This window comes from Camelus ferus, chromosome 3 (genome assembly GCF_009834535.1).
Source record: "Camelus ferus isolate YT-003-E chromosome 3, BCGSAC_Cfer_1.0, whole genome shotgun sequence".
Lineage (NCBI taxonomy): Eukaryota > Metazoa > Chordata > Mammalia > Artiodactyla > Camelidae > Camelus > Camelus ferus.
Genome location: NC_045698.1, coordinates 70024568 through 70041577, shown reverse-complemented (window position 1 = coordinate 70041577; position 17010 = coordinate 70024568). Strand labels below are relative to the sequence as shown.

General features: G+C 40.7%; 1 protein-coding gene across 11 annotated transcripts in view; it reads right to left on the bottom strand.

Annotated features, from left to right (window-relative positions):
- Positions 1–7868: 7868 nt before the first annotated feature.
- The window catches only part of PAM (peptidylglycine alpha-amidating monooxygenase), a 214337-nt gene continuing 205195 nt past the window's right edge, over positions 7869–17010 (bottom strand). For 2 of the 11 annotated variants that reach the window (XM_032476431.1, XM_032476438.1), the window contains 3 exons: positions 13370–13573; positions 10465–10518; positions 9587–9765 (listed from right to left, as the gene is read on the bottom strand). In XM_032476431.1, the coding sequence (XP_032332322.1) occupies positions 9587–9765; positions 10465–10518; positions 13370–13573 (437 nt within the window). Of the gene's footprint in view, positions 9766–10464; positions 10522–13369; positions 13574–17010 lie in introns of all 11 variants that reach the window. The other 9 variants (XM_032476440.1, XM_032476433.1, XM_032476441.1 and 6 more) reach the window with 7 other exon arrangements.

The following is a 17010-nucleotide window of genomic DNA, read 5'->3' as shown; positions in this document are numbered from 1 at the left end:
AAAAACACCTCTCATGGAAGAGAGCTGCCCCAGGGCTGCACATGCTGGTGGGCGGCCACTTCGAGATCACCCCCTGCAACTTTCGTTCCCGTCCTTATTTCCCGACATCTCCGCTCTCCCGAGTTCCCAGGCAACCTCCTCTCGGATTTGCCTGCTGTAGGGCTGCACCGCGCAGGCCTGCAAGCCTTGTAATAGTTGCCCGGCCACGAGACCCAAGTAAGAGCCTGGATACAGCAACAGAGCCACCAGTGGTGTACTGGTTTAAGGGAATCTTACACGTCCAAAGCAAAAGGTCGTGGTGTGACAACCGCAATTGCAGCAGGCAGGACAGGGCAGCAATCCTCACCACTCGGGGGGGAAAGGGGGCTACTGTTTCCAAGAGAACTGACATCAGGTCGGATCATCCGTTACCAGGGAAACCAGCAGCCGGGGCGCATGGCTCACAACCCTTCAAGTTAATGACCATCACCAGGGCAGATGTTTCTCTTTAATAAACTAGTAGGTGGAGCCATTCTGGCCTAAGAATTATAACCATCACCAGCTGGGGCAGGGGGCAGCTCGTTCATGTGAGTAGGGTTACAGGTGGAGCAGGGACTGGTCAGATGCGGGATGTACAATGAGCAAGGAAACCCCGTCCTGAGGCGCCTGACCATTCAGCATGATATTGTCATAAAAATTGGATGACCGGCAGCATTTTAAATATTCTTCTTGAAGACAGCCATCAGTCACCAAATAGGCCCTCTTTTATAAGTGCACAAATCCATGTAAATTTTTTACTAAGTTTTACCACCAGATGTCAGCCATTCACTGTACTGGTAATAACTACCCTGAAGCAATAATTACAAGGAATCTATCCGTTCTGTCTCCTTTCTCTCTCGTTCTCTGTCTCTCTTTCACTTCTTTCTGATACGACTATCAGTCTATCAATCAATCATCTATTAATCTATCACCTATGTATTTATTCTAATCCATATATTCTAATCTATCTAATAATGAAAAGGACATACTAGGTATTTTAAGGAAGGTAACATGATAAAGAATTTAAATATTTACAAATACAAATGTGAAAACTATGCTAAAAATGTTTTCTGAACTTTGGTCTGGAATTCAAGCTCTTTTCAGCCCAGGAACTCTGGGACCAATGCAATATTTTGCAGCATTTTCAGAACATCCTTTCAACTATCACCCAGAACCTTTGCTTTTTGGAACTCCTGTTAGATTTTTGTTGTTGCTGGAATCATATTCTTATTGAAAGAGTATGAATAGCATATTGAGAAAGCTATACAATACTTGATTTTCATAAAGGCTCTAGGGTGATTGATTTAAAAGATAATTAACCATTAGAGAACTCTGCAAAGAGAGTTTTTCCCTACCAACAACTTCTACTTTAATGTTTTCCTATCGAATGTCTTCCTGAACATTAATATATGCTTTCTATGATCTCTTACTCCAAACTTCGTGAGGTCCCTGACTCGACTTCCATCACTGAACTTAACACAATGAATGTATGCTTCCTTTCTCCTCTGGGTTGTGAGCTCCTTGAGGTTTGGGAGCTCAGCAGGTGTCTGTGGATACATGAATTTTATTCTCTAAACAGGGACTGCAGCAGCCTATGGCGGGTTATTGGTTGCCTGCTCAGCAAACATTTTCTTCTATCTTTCCTTCGTATCCAAATTTTAGATGTCTAGGGCTTCTTTTGTGGGGTCATAGTGTTGCCGATAGATGCAACCGGTGTTCCAGGTTCTTGTCCTGTCCCAGAAAGAATTCAGAGACAAGACTTAGAGGTTAAAAAAGGTAAAGTGAGGATTTATTAAAGGATGGATAGTACACTCTCAGGGGAGAGCGGGCAGGCTCAGGTGAGCGGCTGCCCTGAGTTTCTTTGGCAAGTTAGCTACATAAGGTGTAAAAATGAATGGGTGGAATATTCATTGGGGAGGGAAGGGTTTGGGGTCGTATTCCCTGATTATCATCCCAACTCCACTTCCCAAAGGAAGGAGGGACTTTTGTCCTTATTTAGTCTGGATCGGAAGTGTCATGGCGTTGGTGCATGATGGGTACTTCTGATCTGCAAGGCTAATTTTATTGAAATGAGGGCATAATGAGCAAAAGGTTACATTTGGACACTGGAAATTCCTGCCTTTTCTCACCATTCTTTGTTCTTCTCCAGGCCACTTGTCATCCCAAAAAGCATGATCCCTTATCAGCCCCAAGGTTCCTGCTTTTCTTTCTCTGCCCAAGGATCCCTGCTTACATGATGTGTGGTTTCCTGCATTTGGCCTGTGCCCCTCCTTTCTGCCCAATTCCTGCCATTTGGTCTGTGTCCTCCTTTCTCTGCTCATATCTAGCTATCTGCCTGCTTTGACACTAGGGCTTGAGGGAAGCTGATCTCACTCAAGCTTCACGCATGGGCCTGAGTGGTCTAAAAAGAATTCTATTCCCTTTGCCAAGGATTAGCTCAGAAATTGCCATGTAATGAATGTTAGGGAAAATTGTCTTGGAAGGTTGAAAAAAAACTTTCCTCACTCCTGAAAGAGTGAAATACAAAGAGGACTGGTAGGTAAATCTTTGTGAATCCATTGTCATTTCTGAAAAAGAAAACACTAATGTTCTTGTGTTTCTGAATTTTGGGGGGTTTATATAGATATGGGGAGGGTAGGGGAGTCTCACATTTTCAGACACCTGCTAGAGACATCTGTCATGTCGCCTAGAAAAATATTCAAGAGAATGAAACCAACATGGAGGAGAACCTCTGGGGGGGGGGATGGAGGGAGGGAGGGAGAGACAGAGAGACCTGAGGTCATCCTCTGTGTCCCTGTATCCTCTTACCCTAGAATTTTTATGAGCCAAGGAGCCAATAAATTTCTCTCTCTCTCTTATTTTACAAAATTATGATCCAATGAGATAAGAGCTTGGAAAGGGGAAGTCTGTCTAAGCAGCTAGAAAAATGTATAGAAGCTGGGATGGCAGTAAGGGCACTGCAGTTTGAGAAAAGTTGAATATGGCTTCCTCCTGGAGTGAGGATGTAAGCAGGCCTCTGGGGATAGAAGTCTTCTTGGTGTTCACCTGTCTTTTCTGGCTGAAACAAAATTCAGAGCCTTACTGAAAATTTTAAAAATCTGTGTGAATTTTATGACTACTGGGAATTATAATGTCCTTTATCAGATATTTGATTTATAAATATTTAATCCCAATATATGGGCTGTCTTTTCATTCTCTCAACTTTGTTTTTCAAAGGGAAGTTTTTAACGTTGATGAAGTCCAATTCATGGAAGCAGCATGTAGAATGGTAACTAGCAGGGGCTGGAGGGGTCGGGGGGGAAATGGGGAGTCCCTATTCAGTGGGTATTTAGTTTCACTTATGCAAGATAAATAAATTCTAGAGATCTGCTGTACAACATTGTGCCTAAAGTTAACATTGCTGTGTTGTACACTTACAATTTTGTTGAAAGGGTAGATCTCATGTTAAGTTTTCTTACCACATTACAATAAGAAAAAGAAAAAGAAGGGCTAATGGAACCCTTGAGTTTCGAGGGTTTAAGAGGAAAATCATCTGACTTCTAGTTTGATTTATAGGGAGGGAAGGCAGGTGATGGTTCTGTGTCTGTAGGCACAGATATGAGGATCAGCCCTAAACCAGGACCCCTGAACCTATCAGCACCTGAGAAGGTGGCTTTGTATGTAATTAAAAGTTTCCAGCACAAAGCGATGGACTTGAGGCCAAGTATCGCCCTCTGGAGGGCGGTCTGAGTCGGAGCAGCAGTGGAGCAATAGCTTTCTTAAGACTGGGATAGAGAACAACCTTCAACAGAGACACCATGAGGCAACAAGAAGAAATCGCAGCATGGAGGAGTCAGGCTTGAACATGCCGCCGCTGTGTCTGCAGACTTGCTGCTCTTCTCCGTTTGGGATCTGAGACCTTCCTGACAACTCCAGAGAAGGAGGGGAAGGAGGAAGCTAATCATCAAAATGCTAATGACTGGTTTCTATCAATAAGAAATGTAAGTACTTGAACAATTGATTAGGATAATAAAAGGCATTTGACCATATATGCACCATGGGGTGGGTGAGCTTGTCAAATTGGTTACGGATAAAATGAGGGGGTTCGTTTATGCTCTTGAGTAGATGCTGACACTATTTCTTGGGGCAAGAGTAAGTACTCTCAGTCATTTACAGAAGAATGCTGGCTAATAAATGAAGATGAAATGCAGAATTAGAAAATCTCATTATTTAAGAACACCTCGAAAATTATGGATTCAGGAAAAGATCATCAGTGGATACTAAAACCACTGGGTAAATGTTGTTGGGAAACAGGATATTCACATGGTCTGAAAGTGTTTTCTCTCAAAAACACTTTCTAAAGACAAAGTGGAAGTGGAATATATATAATATAATGGATAGATTTGTTGGACACCATCTTTCTTATGTGATCAAAGGTAGCATCACCAGCAGTGGGGCAAACTGACACCAGTGGCCTCCTAACATGAGACAGTGGGAGGTAGGCAACATCACAATCGTGAATCAATCACGAGGAAACGGGTGAAGCCACACTGTGAGACCTTGTATGAGACAATTGGCCCGGACTCTTAAAAATGTTCATGTTTTGGAAGAAAAAAATGACAAAGAGAAATACTTTAAAGGAGACTAAAGAGATACGATAAACAAATGCATCATGTGAATCATAATTGGATCCTGGACCAAAAACAGAAAGATCCAAAGGACATTTTGGGAACTTTAGGGTTTGAATGTGGGCTACGTATTGGCTGATATTAAGGAATCAGTATTAAATTCTTGGTTGTAATAGTGGTTTTGTGGTTATGTAGGGGAATGCTTAGTTCTTACGTGTTGAAATATTTAGGGTAAAGATTATGATGTCCTTATTTTCAAATGGTTCAGCAGAAGTTAGTAAATTAGAATGTGTGTGTGTGTGTGTGTGCGCGCACACACGCCTGTGCACACACATGTGTGAGCACCTGTGAGAAAGAGAAAGCAAGTATGGCAAAATGTTAATCACTGGTGCATCTAAGTGAAGGATACGTGGATGATCATTGTAATGATCTTCAATATTTCTGTAGCTTTGAAATTTTCAGAGGAAAAAATTGGGACAAAAGAACATTGCAATTTGCTTTATGTTCGTTTCAGAATGAACAGGATTGACTGAACACCAATACTTTACCTTTCTATAACTAAAGCAACCACATCACTTACTGATTGGAAGCTATCTGTTTCCATCAATCTTGGTTGAGTAGAAATCAAGTATAAATACTATACACACACACACATACTTTAGACCTCAAATCTCTGCTCTTCTCCTTTGTGTATTTTTTTATTGTCATTATTATTGTGACAAGCCAAAGTTGAACAATGGTTCTTGTATCAATATTTTTGTGGGCATTTGGAACTATCTTCATTTACATGTTGGAATAGACTTAATCACTTAATGTCTCTTTTTAATGTGATAATTTAACCATCACACACATGGCTATTACAGTTAACTCCTGTATTTGAGAAATACGGTGAAGTGGTTATGGTCTCGAGATAACAGCAGTGAATATCTGCTACTTTTTCTTCCCAGAATCTACTCTATCCAACTGGCAACAATATCTGAAATTTTCTTGGGAACATGAATCCTTTATAAACCAGCAGTGGGGTTACTGTGGGATGAGACCCTGCCCTGGTTCCATATATCGCACTCTCCCTGCTCATTGGCCAACTCCTTCCCTGTGACAGTACAGCATCAATTCTGGAGTGTGGAAAATGCATGTACTTGTTTTGTACCTGTCATTTGGATATATAATTGACATCTTTGTGCTTTGATGTTTCAAAAATTCAAAAGCTATAAGGAAGAGTCACATTTACCATCATGAGTATATTCTCGACGATGAATATGCTCCCCTCATTAAAGCATGATGCTGGAAAAATACACCAGATAGGCTTGGTTGATTCTTGTCACATCTAAAGATGTGATTCCCAAAAAACAAAGCAAAGCAAAACAAAACAAAAAACAAAGTCTAGCATGGTGACTTGGGGAAGACACGAAGACATCATTTGTATTTTGCTTCGATGCTTTTTTAAAAGGAGGTTCTAGGGAGACCCCTAGTAGCCTTTCTATGCGTGTAAGTTACTTCCCATGGTGAGACAGTGTTAGGGAACTATAGAAAAAAGCTGCTGGTAGGCAAGTTCTGGCCCTGAAGATAACTTGCATCTGAATTTTTTGTGGTCTGGGTCTGAGGAACTGGAGAGGATGACTGGGCCTAATGATCACTCTACAAAGATCCCACATTTGAGAAAGTGGTTTTGTGTGCCTAACAATTTGTTTTAGGGCTCAGTTACTCTCTGTAGGACTGTATTTTTTGAGATGGTCCACAGAACACCTGGATCCAAATCACCAGGAGTGCTTTGTAAAAATGCAGCTCTCTGAGCCCTACCCCATATAGTGAATCAGAAACTCTGGGAATGGGACCAAGAATCAGTCCACTTAGAATAAGTACCACCAGAAGATTCTTACATTCACTGAAGCCTGAGAATTACTGCCACGGGGGATATGAACTTTGACTTACATCAGCTAGGTACGTGACAGTCTGGGGAATAAGCCCAAATACCAAGTCTGTGGCTTCCCTGGTCATGCAGTGACTCGAATATTTAATTTATATAACATCTGAGTGAGTCTTTTAGGATGCATGGGAATTTTGAAAAAGAATATGCTGATTTAATAAACTAAGAAGATAGCTTAGAACAAAAGATTTCATGCATATAATTCGGGGCTAACTGAGCATATGACAAAGCTATTCTTTTAACTCCCCCGAATAATACTCTCTGGGTAATTTACTGCAAAAATTTCAAAGCACAGGTATTTGTCTCTGCCTTCTTAGTAAGTCAATTATGCCTATTTTAATTACCCAATTTAAAACATTTAACAATTAAGATCTGGTACTATTCAAAATATTAAAACACCTCAGACCACATCTTCCCTCTCCAAACATCTGTAAACTATAATTTGCATGAAAATATCGCTATCCACTTGTAGCCACTGGCAAAGTAAAGCAGCCATTCTCAAAGGCAGTGGTTTTCAACTCTGGCTGCACAGGACAACCAGCTGGGAAAATTGAAAAACATGACCTATAGCAATACTCTATGGTGAGCCCATTAAATCAGGATCTGTGAAGAGAGTGTCCAGTCATTTTTTTTTCTTAAATTCCCTGGTTATTCTACTGTGATGGGATCCACTCCTTCAGGTACTCCCCAGGCATTGCAGTCTCTGACTCAGTAAATGAAGTTCAGCTAAAACAATAATCGGTGGAGAGATTGCCTGAAGTCAGTGCAGTTCATTCATTTCTAGTCTGCCATCTTTAATTAAGGCAGGACAGTAGACTAAGGGTGGTTTTCCAGGACAGGATGGTAATGCTCCAGATTCCTTTTCCTGAATTTTCTTTTTTATAATGCCATTTGCTTATATTAGGCATATAATGCCATGTGCTATATATTAAGGGACACAGACCTGTAAGAACAGAGCTGCAAATGTATTGTCTATTCTATGGATATTGTTGAAGACTTTAATTACACAACATGGTGCTGTCTTTCAGAAGATACTTGGGAGCAAATTTTTCTGATCTAATTATTAGGAATTTTTAATGGGCTTATGAATTATGTAACTAATCAAGTTTTACTTAATGAGCTGCTAGGAAGTTTGGAGCCGCATTCTCTCCATGGGCAAATGTAATGAGCATTATTCCTGTACTGTTTTTCCATTTTATCTTTGTTTTCTCCTTTTCTTTCTCATTTCTTTATAATTTATCATTTTGATCTATTTGTTTTTTTGCACCCATGAGCCATTGTAAAAGTGTTGAGGAACAAGAAAGATGAGGCATACATAACATGAAAAATTTATAGATAATGGAGCCAATGATCAAATACTGAACCACAAAAGATAGTTTTAGTGCAAGTCAACTAATTTCCACAATGCAAGAAAACCTGAACAGCATCAAAGGCAACCTATACAGCATATGTGTCTTGGGCACTGGACAAATTTTGATGTTGAAACCCAAATATGTAAGATACGGTGAACAGGCACACACACAGCAGAACAGTGCTGTGTGATCCTGCACTTAGATATCTACCACTGATGAGCTGCAAGGGACAGAGGAGGGATCAAAGGGAGGCAAAGTGTATTCATCTGAGAAGGAAACAAATCTTCCAGTCAGATCCTCTTTGGTATCAATTATCAGGGAAAAAAAAAAGTCTGAGTTAAGTTAGATATTTAAAATAACATAGCTGGAAGACATTCTCGCTCTCTCTCTCTCTTTTTTTTTTTTTTTTGCAAAGTACTCTGTATTGTTTCCATGATTAGTCAATTATATCTCTAATATGCCAGTTCTAAGATTCCTGAATTGCAAGCAGCCATTTGGAAGAAAGGATCCTAGAGTCTGACTATTATAAAAAGGAAAGTTTTCAGGATTTTACTAAATTGCATTGATGGATTATGAAAAAGATGTTTCAAAAGTAATTTGTACTCACTGTAATAGATGAATATTCCTATGAATACATGGGAATTTGAATGAAATTATTCTTTAAAAAGAAAACTGTTAACACTAACCTACTCTGATGGATTCATTTGCATATGTAATTTGAGACACAGGTTTCCTCTTAGCTAGGCTCACCTTTTATTAAAGTATTTACCTTCTGATTGATATACAGACAAAAACCTTCTGTGAATTTTAAAAGAGGGCCTGGTTTTACATATATGTCAACTCTTAAGCTGGTTTTTAATTTATATCAGCTACATAATGAAATATCTTCTTAATTTTAATACAACACATTTCTTTTGGTTGAAGACAATGAATAGGTTTCACCATATCTGTGGTTTGCATAATTATTACAAAAGTTGTATATAAAACACTGAATATGCAAAAACTGCAAAATACACTCTGACAGCTAATGCTCTGAAAACACTTTATTACACAAATTACATTCATATTCTGAAAATAGTGATCTAACTGTAACCATCTAAAAATAAGACATCCCAAAAACACACCAACTGAAGAAGAAAATTAAAACAAGAATTTAAATAGAGACTTTTTTTCTTTCCCTCGTTGCAATATAATGTTAGTGATTTTAAAAAAATAGAAGGAGATTTAGCAGCTTTGTCGTCATGTAGCACAAAGTTTCTCTTTACTGCCACAGGCTGAGAATGCTGAACAGGAAAGGCACCAGAGAAAGACACTGGCAATGGCAAGTGCTATTGGGGAAATACTGTGTTCAAGCGGAGAACGGGGTTATGTACAAACTACAGAAAACCCTCAAAAATGCAAGTGAGCAAAACTTCCATCGTTAAATTACTAGTGTGATGGAGGAAGAGGACTGTTTCTCTATTCTATGTTCATATAAAGACAATGGCACTGTTATGAACTTCAAGGAAACTCCTCAACTAGCAACAGAAGCCAACTAAACCAAAATGAAGTAAACAAAATGTGTACAGTCCCACACAGACTAGTACAGTTTACAATTAAATACACAAAACTCTAAACGTGCTAAAGGGAAAGGAATCTGGCATTCTTAGTAAATCTCAACCACCTAAACCGAAGCCCGGTTTTCAGGAGGAAGGTGCGGGTGCGGGCAGAGGTGCCGAGTACTCCTCTTCTGACTCACTTCCGTCATCCTCATCTTTCTCCTGGTCACTTCCCTCGGTGCTAAGGCGGTCAAACCCTTTTCGGCTGTAGCCTTTACGGCTTGCGAAGAAATTTCCCAGGTTTAAGCCTCCACTGCCCTTTCCTGAAGAAAGCAAACAGCGACATAGGATTGAGGTAACTTTTGTACAAATGCTTCTCAGCGTCCCTGTAAATTCTTAAGTGCTAAACAAAGTTAGAAGTTGGGGATGGGAAAGGGTAGATACTAGCCAAAAAAAAAAAAAAAAAAAAAGAGAGAGAGAGAGACACACACACAGAGATACTTATTCTACAGAGTCAGAAAGATACAACTCCACAGATTCATTAAAATCAATAAGGAAAAACCCCAGCGCTCTCCAGGGTTACGTGTTTCCGCAGAATTATTTCAGATGCACTTTTCACCTGCTTTTCCCAGGCTCTCTGGCATGGGCGTCCCCTTGAGCAGCTTCTCACTTCAGCGACTCTATGCAAAGGTCATCTTCACTAGGACAAGCACTGACATGCCGACAATAGTGATAGAAAATTTACTGAAGACTAACAAAGCCAGGTAAAAAGACAGGAAAAAAGAACGCAATACTGCAGAACAGCAAGGTGGGCAAATGAAGCTGGGGAACCTGCCGCCAGGGCCACACACTTTAGTTTAGTTCATGGTTTGCCTTCTGCATTTACCATCGGGGATGCAAGGCTGCACACGAGGAGTTTAATTTCCAGAGAGATAATAAGAAATAGCTTCTTGCTTTTTAAAAGTCGTGAGCTTGCTGATTTTGAATCAAATGTGACGGATTCTAAAAGGTCACAGGCATACCTCTAAGTCTTCCCAGCACTCTTCCCGAACTTGCCTCAAGTTTGTGTTCAGAATCTGCTAGAAAAAGATGGCACATTTCAAAATGAGTCCCAATCACACTCCTCAATCCACGGGCTCAGCTTTCAATACAAAATCAGGAATCAACTCATAAATGATCAATTACAAGGCCTGGCTCTTGTCTGTATGTATTCTTAGAATTTGAAGGGAAAGGAAGGGCAATATATTATGTGATGTATACAAGGGGCAGAATGGGGTTTGACCCCTGCCTGTGTCTTTCACAGGCTGTGCGATCTCAATAAATTACTTCTCTGAGCCTCAGTTTTCTCTTCTGAGAAGAGAGGGCTAATGAGCGTCCCCACCTCTCTGTAAGGTCTAGATGGGACACCGCATGTGGCGTGCTTCCAACAGTGCCTGGCACACGCACAGCAGATGCTCAATAAATATCAGTTACCTTTATTAGGACAAAATTAAGTTACCAGTAATTCGTAAAACTTTGGAAGCTTTGGTTATTACAGTTTAGAAATATTGGTTGGAGGCTTTGGTCTGTTAAGAACAGTACATGTCCTGCTTGAGAAAGCTCTGGATCCACTTACATCACTTCCCCTTTCTATAAGACTGAAGGCAAAACCCTGAAACCCTGAGTATTTTGAGCCATATTAGGTGCCCCAAATTCTCCCCATGGGGCTGCCCATCTCCATGAAGGATGGACTCTCTGTCCTCATGGGGAGGCCGAGCTCCCGATGGACTTCACTTCTCCCCTTGCCGTGTAGCTCACGGCACCCTGTGCCCTGCTTCCACCACTCCCCTAAGGACTACGGTCAGGGAAACAAGGCTCAGAGTTCTCCTAGGAGGTCTCCAACCAGGAGTGGGGCAGCATCATGGAGAAAGCTAGCAGGCAGAGGACAGAGCAAACAGAGAAGAGTGGATGGGGAGAGAAACAGCCAAGGAGGGAAGAAGACTCTGATGAGACCATTAGAAAGACAACAAGTTAGCCTGTAACTTCCACAAGGATGCGGGACAGTCCTTCATCAGTTTTGCATCCCCTGTGCCTAGCACAGTGTCTCATGCGGAGGTGACACACTACCAGCGTGTGCTCACTAAGTGGAAGGCACTTCGTGAGGGTTACTGAAAACCCACATGGACTGGATAAGACCTATCAAGAACAAATGAGAGGCTGAGCTCCTTTTAGAATTAAATGTATTAGACTGAACCATTATAAAACTGCAATTTTTCTAAAGAAAACCTGATTGAATAATGGCAATTTCACAGGGTTTGACCTGGGTCTCTGTCTTCCCAACACCTCCTTGTAAACTCAGTACTCTGGTAACAGTGCCACGTCACATGCGCTAACAGCAAACAGGAGAGGCCAAGCCTTCTCGACTCCCCAGCCACTCTTCCTTCTGGTGTGGGCTGCTTACAACCTTCCTGCTCCCTGCCGTCAGGCCCCATGTGTCCCTGATACTCCCTGTACTCAGCACTGCACTTACCACCCTCGATTAGTACCTTTACATGTCATCTCTTTCTTGTGTGTCATCTGTTCTGTAAGTGCCATTATTTATTCGGGCATTATCCCAATGACTATCAAACCCCTAGGGCCAGGAACTGTTACTGGTGCTGGGGATACATCAGTCAACAGGAAACATACAAGATTCGTGCTCTTTTGAAGCTTCCATCTAACTCCATGAAGACAGTGGCTGTGTTCACTGATCTTTCCCCTGCTTACCAGAGGTCCACACGCATACCAGGAGCTCCACCGCAGTCCTTTTTGGAAGAGTTAGCTGTATTTTGCCGAGCTTTACTGATTGCCGATGAAAAGCAAAAGAAAGTCCTAGAAAAATTCCCTTTCACAAATTATTAAAATGAATCCTCTGGCTTTGTTTCTGCGTCCCTTTCTGTGTCAGGGCTTTGCCATGGGCACTGAATCCCTGCCACGATCGCCTTGGCCTGGAATAGGATCAGATGCTTGATCAAATGCTACCTCCCACCCTGGTCCATGGATCCCTTCCCAGACACAGCTGTAGCCTTTTGCCTTAGGACATGGGGACCCAGCCAACGGACTGCTCCTGAGAGGTGAGAATCACAAGTTGGATTATTTGTTTATTTATGTGGACGTCTTGAAAGGAACTCAGCTCCTGGGTCCTGTAGTGTGATAATGATTTGATAAAATACTGATTCCAGCATTGGACCCTGCCTTGTATGGTTAGGGAAAGGCCTAAATTAAGACTATTTAAAAATTATCAAATGGTTTCTTATAGAAATAGTTGGTTTCCTGGAAAAGCTGAGGTTTGAGACAAGTATATTTTATGGCTTCTTATTACTATTATTTTATTACCAATGATTATGAGGAATTAACTGAACACTTACAAGGTGCCAGATACTGTGATAAGTGCTTCATGTACATTGTTTCATTTAATCGTCACACAACCTTGTGAGTATCCCCACTTTATAGATAAAAAAAACTGTGGCTTAGAGAGATTAAGTAACTTGCCCAAGGTCATGAGCCAGGAGCTAGAGCCAGGACTAAGTGAACCCAGGCGTTGGAGGACCGGGCCTCTTTTTAACAGCAGGCGTCTCCTCCTTCCTGACCATTCAGCTAATTTACACTAATCTACTTATCTACCCAGTTTCATGTGAACACATTAATTGGATTTAAGCCAATTGCTAAAAGGCAATATTAAAGGTTATATTGTACTCTAACTATCCAAACTTCAGAAGCTCCAGATATATTTTCTACTGTGATACTAACTACAGACAATATTTGGAACAGAGACAATAACGCTGAAACAGGTAGAAAGCATTAAAAAAAAAAACACTGAAAAAAAAATCACAACCGAACTTTGAGGATAATCAGGCCAAACACTCTTTCGAAGGTAGGTTCCAAGTTCAAGGGGCTCATTTTACTTGCCTCCAAAGGCCCTTGATTTTTTCCACCGAATAAATAAGGCAATGGCCAGCAGGACAACCACCGGAATAACCAGGAGGGTTGCTATGAGAACAACGGGCACTCCCGAGCCCGGCTCTTTGATCAGTTTCTGTTTCTCTTGCATCTTCTGCAATTCTGAGGAGGCGGGATTGTTCTCCATTTGGGTTTCAACAACTGCCTCGGATTCTTCAGGGAAAGAAGAGTTTACAATATTCAACTGACTCAAAGATTCCAAAACCCGCCCCCCACCGCCCCCTACCCAGTCAGATCAACAACTGCTCCCGAAGAACTTGTCGAGCTCAGTGCATGTGGGGTTCACGTTTCAGTATCTGACTCTACCAAGCTGGCAGCTGTGGTTGGCAAATTCCCACTGAGTGGTTTTTCACCTTTAAATTGGTTTTCTTTGGTTCTACCCTTTGTTCCCTCTTTACCTATAATTCCACAAAAGATGTATCATCCTTCTGCATTTTTTCAAAGTTAAAATGAACAGGCAGCATGGTGTGGGGGACAGAATTGGTGTGCATACTGGAGTCATGTGAATCTGGGCTCAAATCCCAGTTCTCCTATAGAGCCAGCTTATGTAACTTTGGGCAAGTTACTTAAATGATCTGGGTCTTAGTAACCTCATCCGTATGACTGTGACGAGGATAGTAAATAACCTCCACAAAATTCTTGAGTATAAATATTTATCATAAAAAAGGTGCTTAATAAGTATTTGTTTCCTTGTGTCTTTAGTTCTCATGTTCAATGAATTATTGGTACCTCACATGCATAGTTACACACACCTTAATTCTAGAATTACAACCTGGAAGAAGGAGCTGGATCTTTTCCACCTTCTTTTCTACAGTTCCCAGGAAGCTACAAGTGCACACAGTTACCCATTTGCTGTTGATGAAAATCACTCACACAACTATTCTGTGATATTGGCAGGTATTGGGTAGATATCAGGCCCAAAGCACTGCTGGAAAACTGATGTAACAAACCCGTATCAGCAGCTGCAGGGATCTCAATAACTACGGGCTTAAAAATGAGGTTGAGCCTTGAGACATTCTTACCCTCGAGAAGCATGTACGTGTGTTTGTACAAAGCCCTAGTGTGTGAGGGCTAGATGTTCCAACCACATTTGCCAAAAGGTTCACAAGGGTTCTGGAACTTTGATTTCTTGCTGCGCCCTTCTGCCCTGCGATACAGGGTGCATCATACGGCCTCAGGAATTTGTGACAAAATGGCAGGGATAGGTGATTTAACATCAGGAACGTCTTTGGTTAATGTTTAGTATGTGTAGATACAGCTTAGTAGCTTTCTGGACACTTCTCCAAGGAAGCATTTCTCAAGTTATTTAAGACATTGTAAATACAATTTATGACACACACATTTGGCAGGTGTCAGCTTGTTGTCTCAGTGTTCTGAGCCAGCCTCCTTCTCGGTCTCAGTTATTGTATCTACCGAGCACATACACTGTTTCAGGCATTGTTCTCATTTAATCAACACACCAAGCCTATGAGTGGCGCTCTTACTATCACCCTTCTACAGACAGCCTCACAGTCCTCCTTTCTTTCCCTGTACTATGGGTTAAGGGCAGACCATTATTTCTCCTCTTCTGTCCACTGGAGTGGTTCTTGAAACTTCAGTGGGAGAGAAGGAAAGGGACTGGTTCATAGATCCAAATGGTTCAAATCTAACCTTTCTAAGTCTCAGTTTCCAAGAGGAATGTAAGTGTGATTCTTACTCTTCCTGACCACTGGTTTTTGTTTTGTTTTTTCTTCATTACTGTAGAAAAGGTATACAAATTGTTCTCTATTTAAGCTTGTTCTATATTTAAGCTAAATAAATTAATTAAGTAATAAATGGACAATAAGATTAAAAAATATGGGCCAAAGATGTAGACTGGTGGTCAAGAGCTTGCTGCCTCGGGCGAAAGATCTGTTTCTCTCTGAAGGCAACTATGACCCGAGTGATCACATAGCATTTTGTACTTGTCATTCAGTGGATTTGCCTACACCTAAGACAATGGCTGTACCAGCTCAAATCTAGTTTCATTTATAAGGCAGAGCTAGGATTGGGCTTCATTAAAAGGGAAGAAAAACTATGAAGTAGGCAGTAGACTAAAAGAATCCAAGTACCATTCGTAGAAAGTGTGCTGAGAATGAGGTAATGAACTTGCTAAAATACACACACTGCACTTTATAAACTCGTGATTTCTATTCCCTTCTGGTTCTCTGAGTGTCATCTAAAAATACTTGAACATTCTAACTTTTGGAATGAGCTGAACTATGTTTAGATTTTAAAAGATGCTCTGCATTTTAAAGGAAGAGGATAAAAATTTTAATCTCCTAACCTAAAAAAAAGCAATGCTACTGCTCTTCTCAGAAGCCTTTATAATTGGAGTAAAAAGCCTAAAAAACAGCTATCACTTAAGAGTCAATAAGAATTCCATTCAAAGCAAAAAGAATAATCCAAATTCTGTCACATTTACTCTTTATCTGAAATTCTTTAACTAAAAACCCAATTGTCCTGATGAAGATAGATGGAGACACTCTAAGATTAGCCAAGACCTGGGGCTTCTGGAAGGTGGGGGTACCTCATATGACATTCTCCTATCATATAAGATGCTAGGTGGATTCAATCTACAAGCTTTTCTAGCATCTCCTTAGATATATGGAAATAAACATAATTTTGAAAAGCTGATGTATAAGAAGTTTTTTCTTTCTTCTTTAAAGCAACGCATTTAGAAAGAGAGGCAAGGTGCATTCCTGTGTGAGTGCACACACACAAGCGTGTACATGGCTTTCTCCCCTGACAGACGGGGAGTAGCCCAGAGACCACCTGGACTTGGAATAACTAGGTCAGGAAAGGAGGGACATTCTTAATACAGCGACCGAGCAATTGCTACCCAGTTCTTCACAGATGGAATTGAAAGCTGAAGGTTTTATATGGCATAGTGGCAACTGACACTTTAGAAGATGTGAAAAGTGCATATAGCACCAGTAAGATTACAGGCATACTTTGGAGATACTGTGGGTTAGGTTCCAGACCACTGCAAATAAAGCAAATATTGCAATAAAGCAAGTCATAAAATTTTTCTGTTTCCCCAGTTCATATGAAGCTTACGGTTACACTATACTGTAGTCTATTAAGTGTGCAACAGCATTATGTCTAAAAAAACTAATGTGCATAATTCAATTTTAAAAATTTATTGCTAAAAAATGCTACCCATCATCTGAGCCTTCAGCAAATCATAGTAGTAACATCCAAGATCACTGATCACAGATCACCGTAACAGTTACAATAGTAATGAAAAAGTTTGAAATATTTTGAGAATTACCAAAATGTGACACAGACATGAAGCGAGCAAATGCTATTGAAAAATGGCATCAATGGACTTGCTGGGTGCAGGGCTGCCACAAACCTTCATTTTGTAAAAAACACTAAGTGAGTATCTGCAAAGTGCAACAAAGCAAAGTGCAATAAAACAAGGTACACCTGTACTCTTTTTTTGGTTTTTTTGCTTAGTGCAATGTGTTGTTCTCCATTAAATCCAAGACGCTAAATGCACTAGAGAATTTATTTTTTATCTTTTTAAGATTGATTCACCATCATCATCTTTTATTATGGGAGGCGGG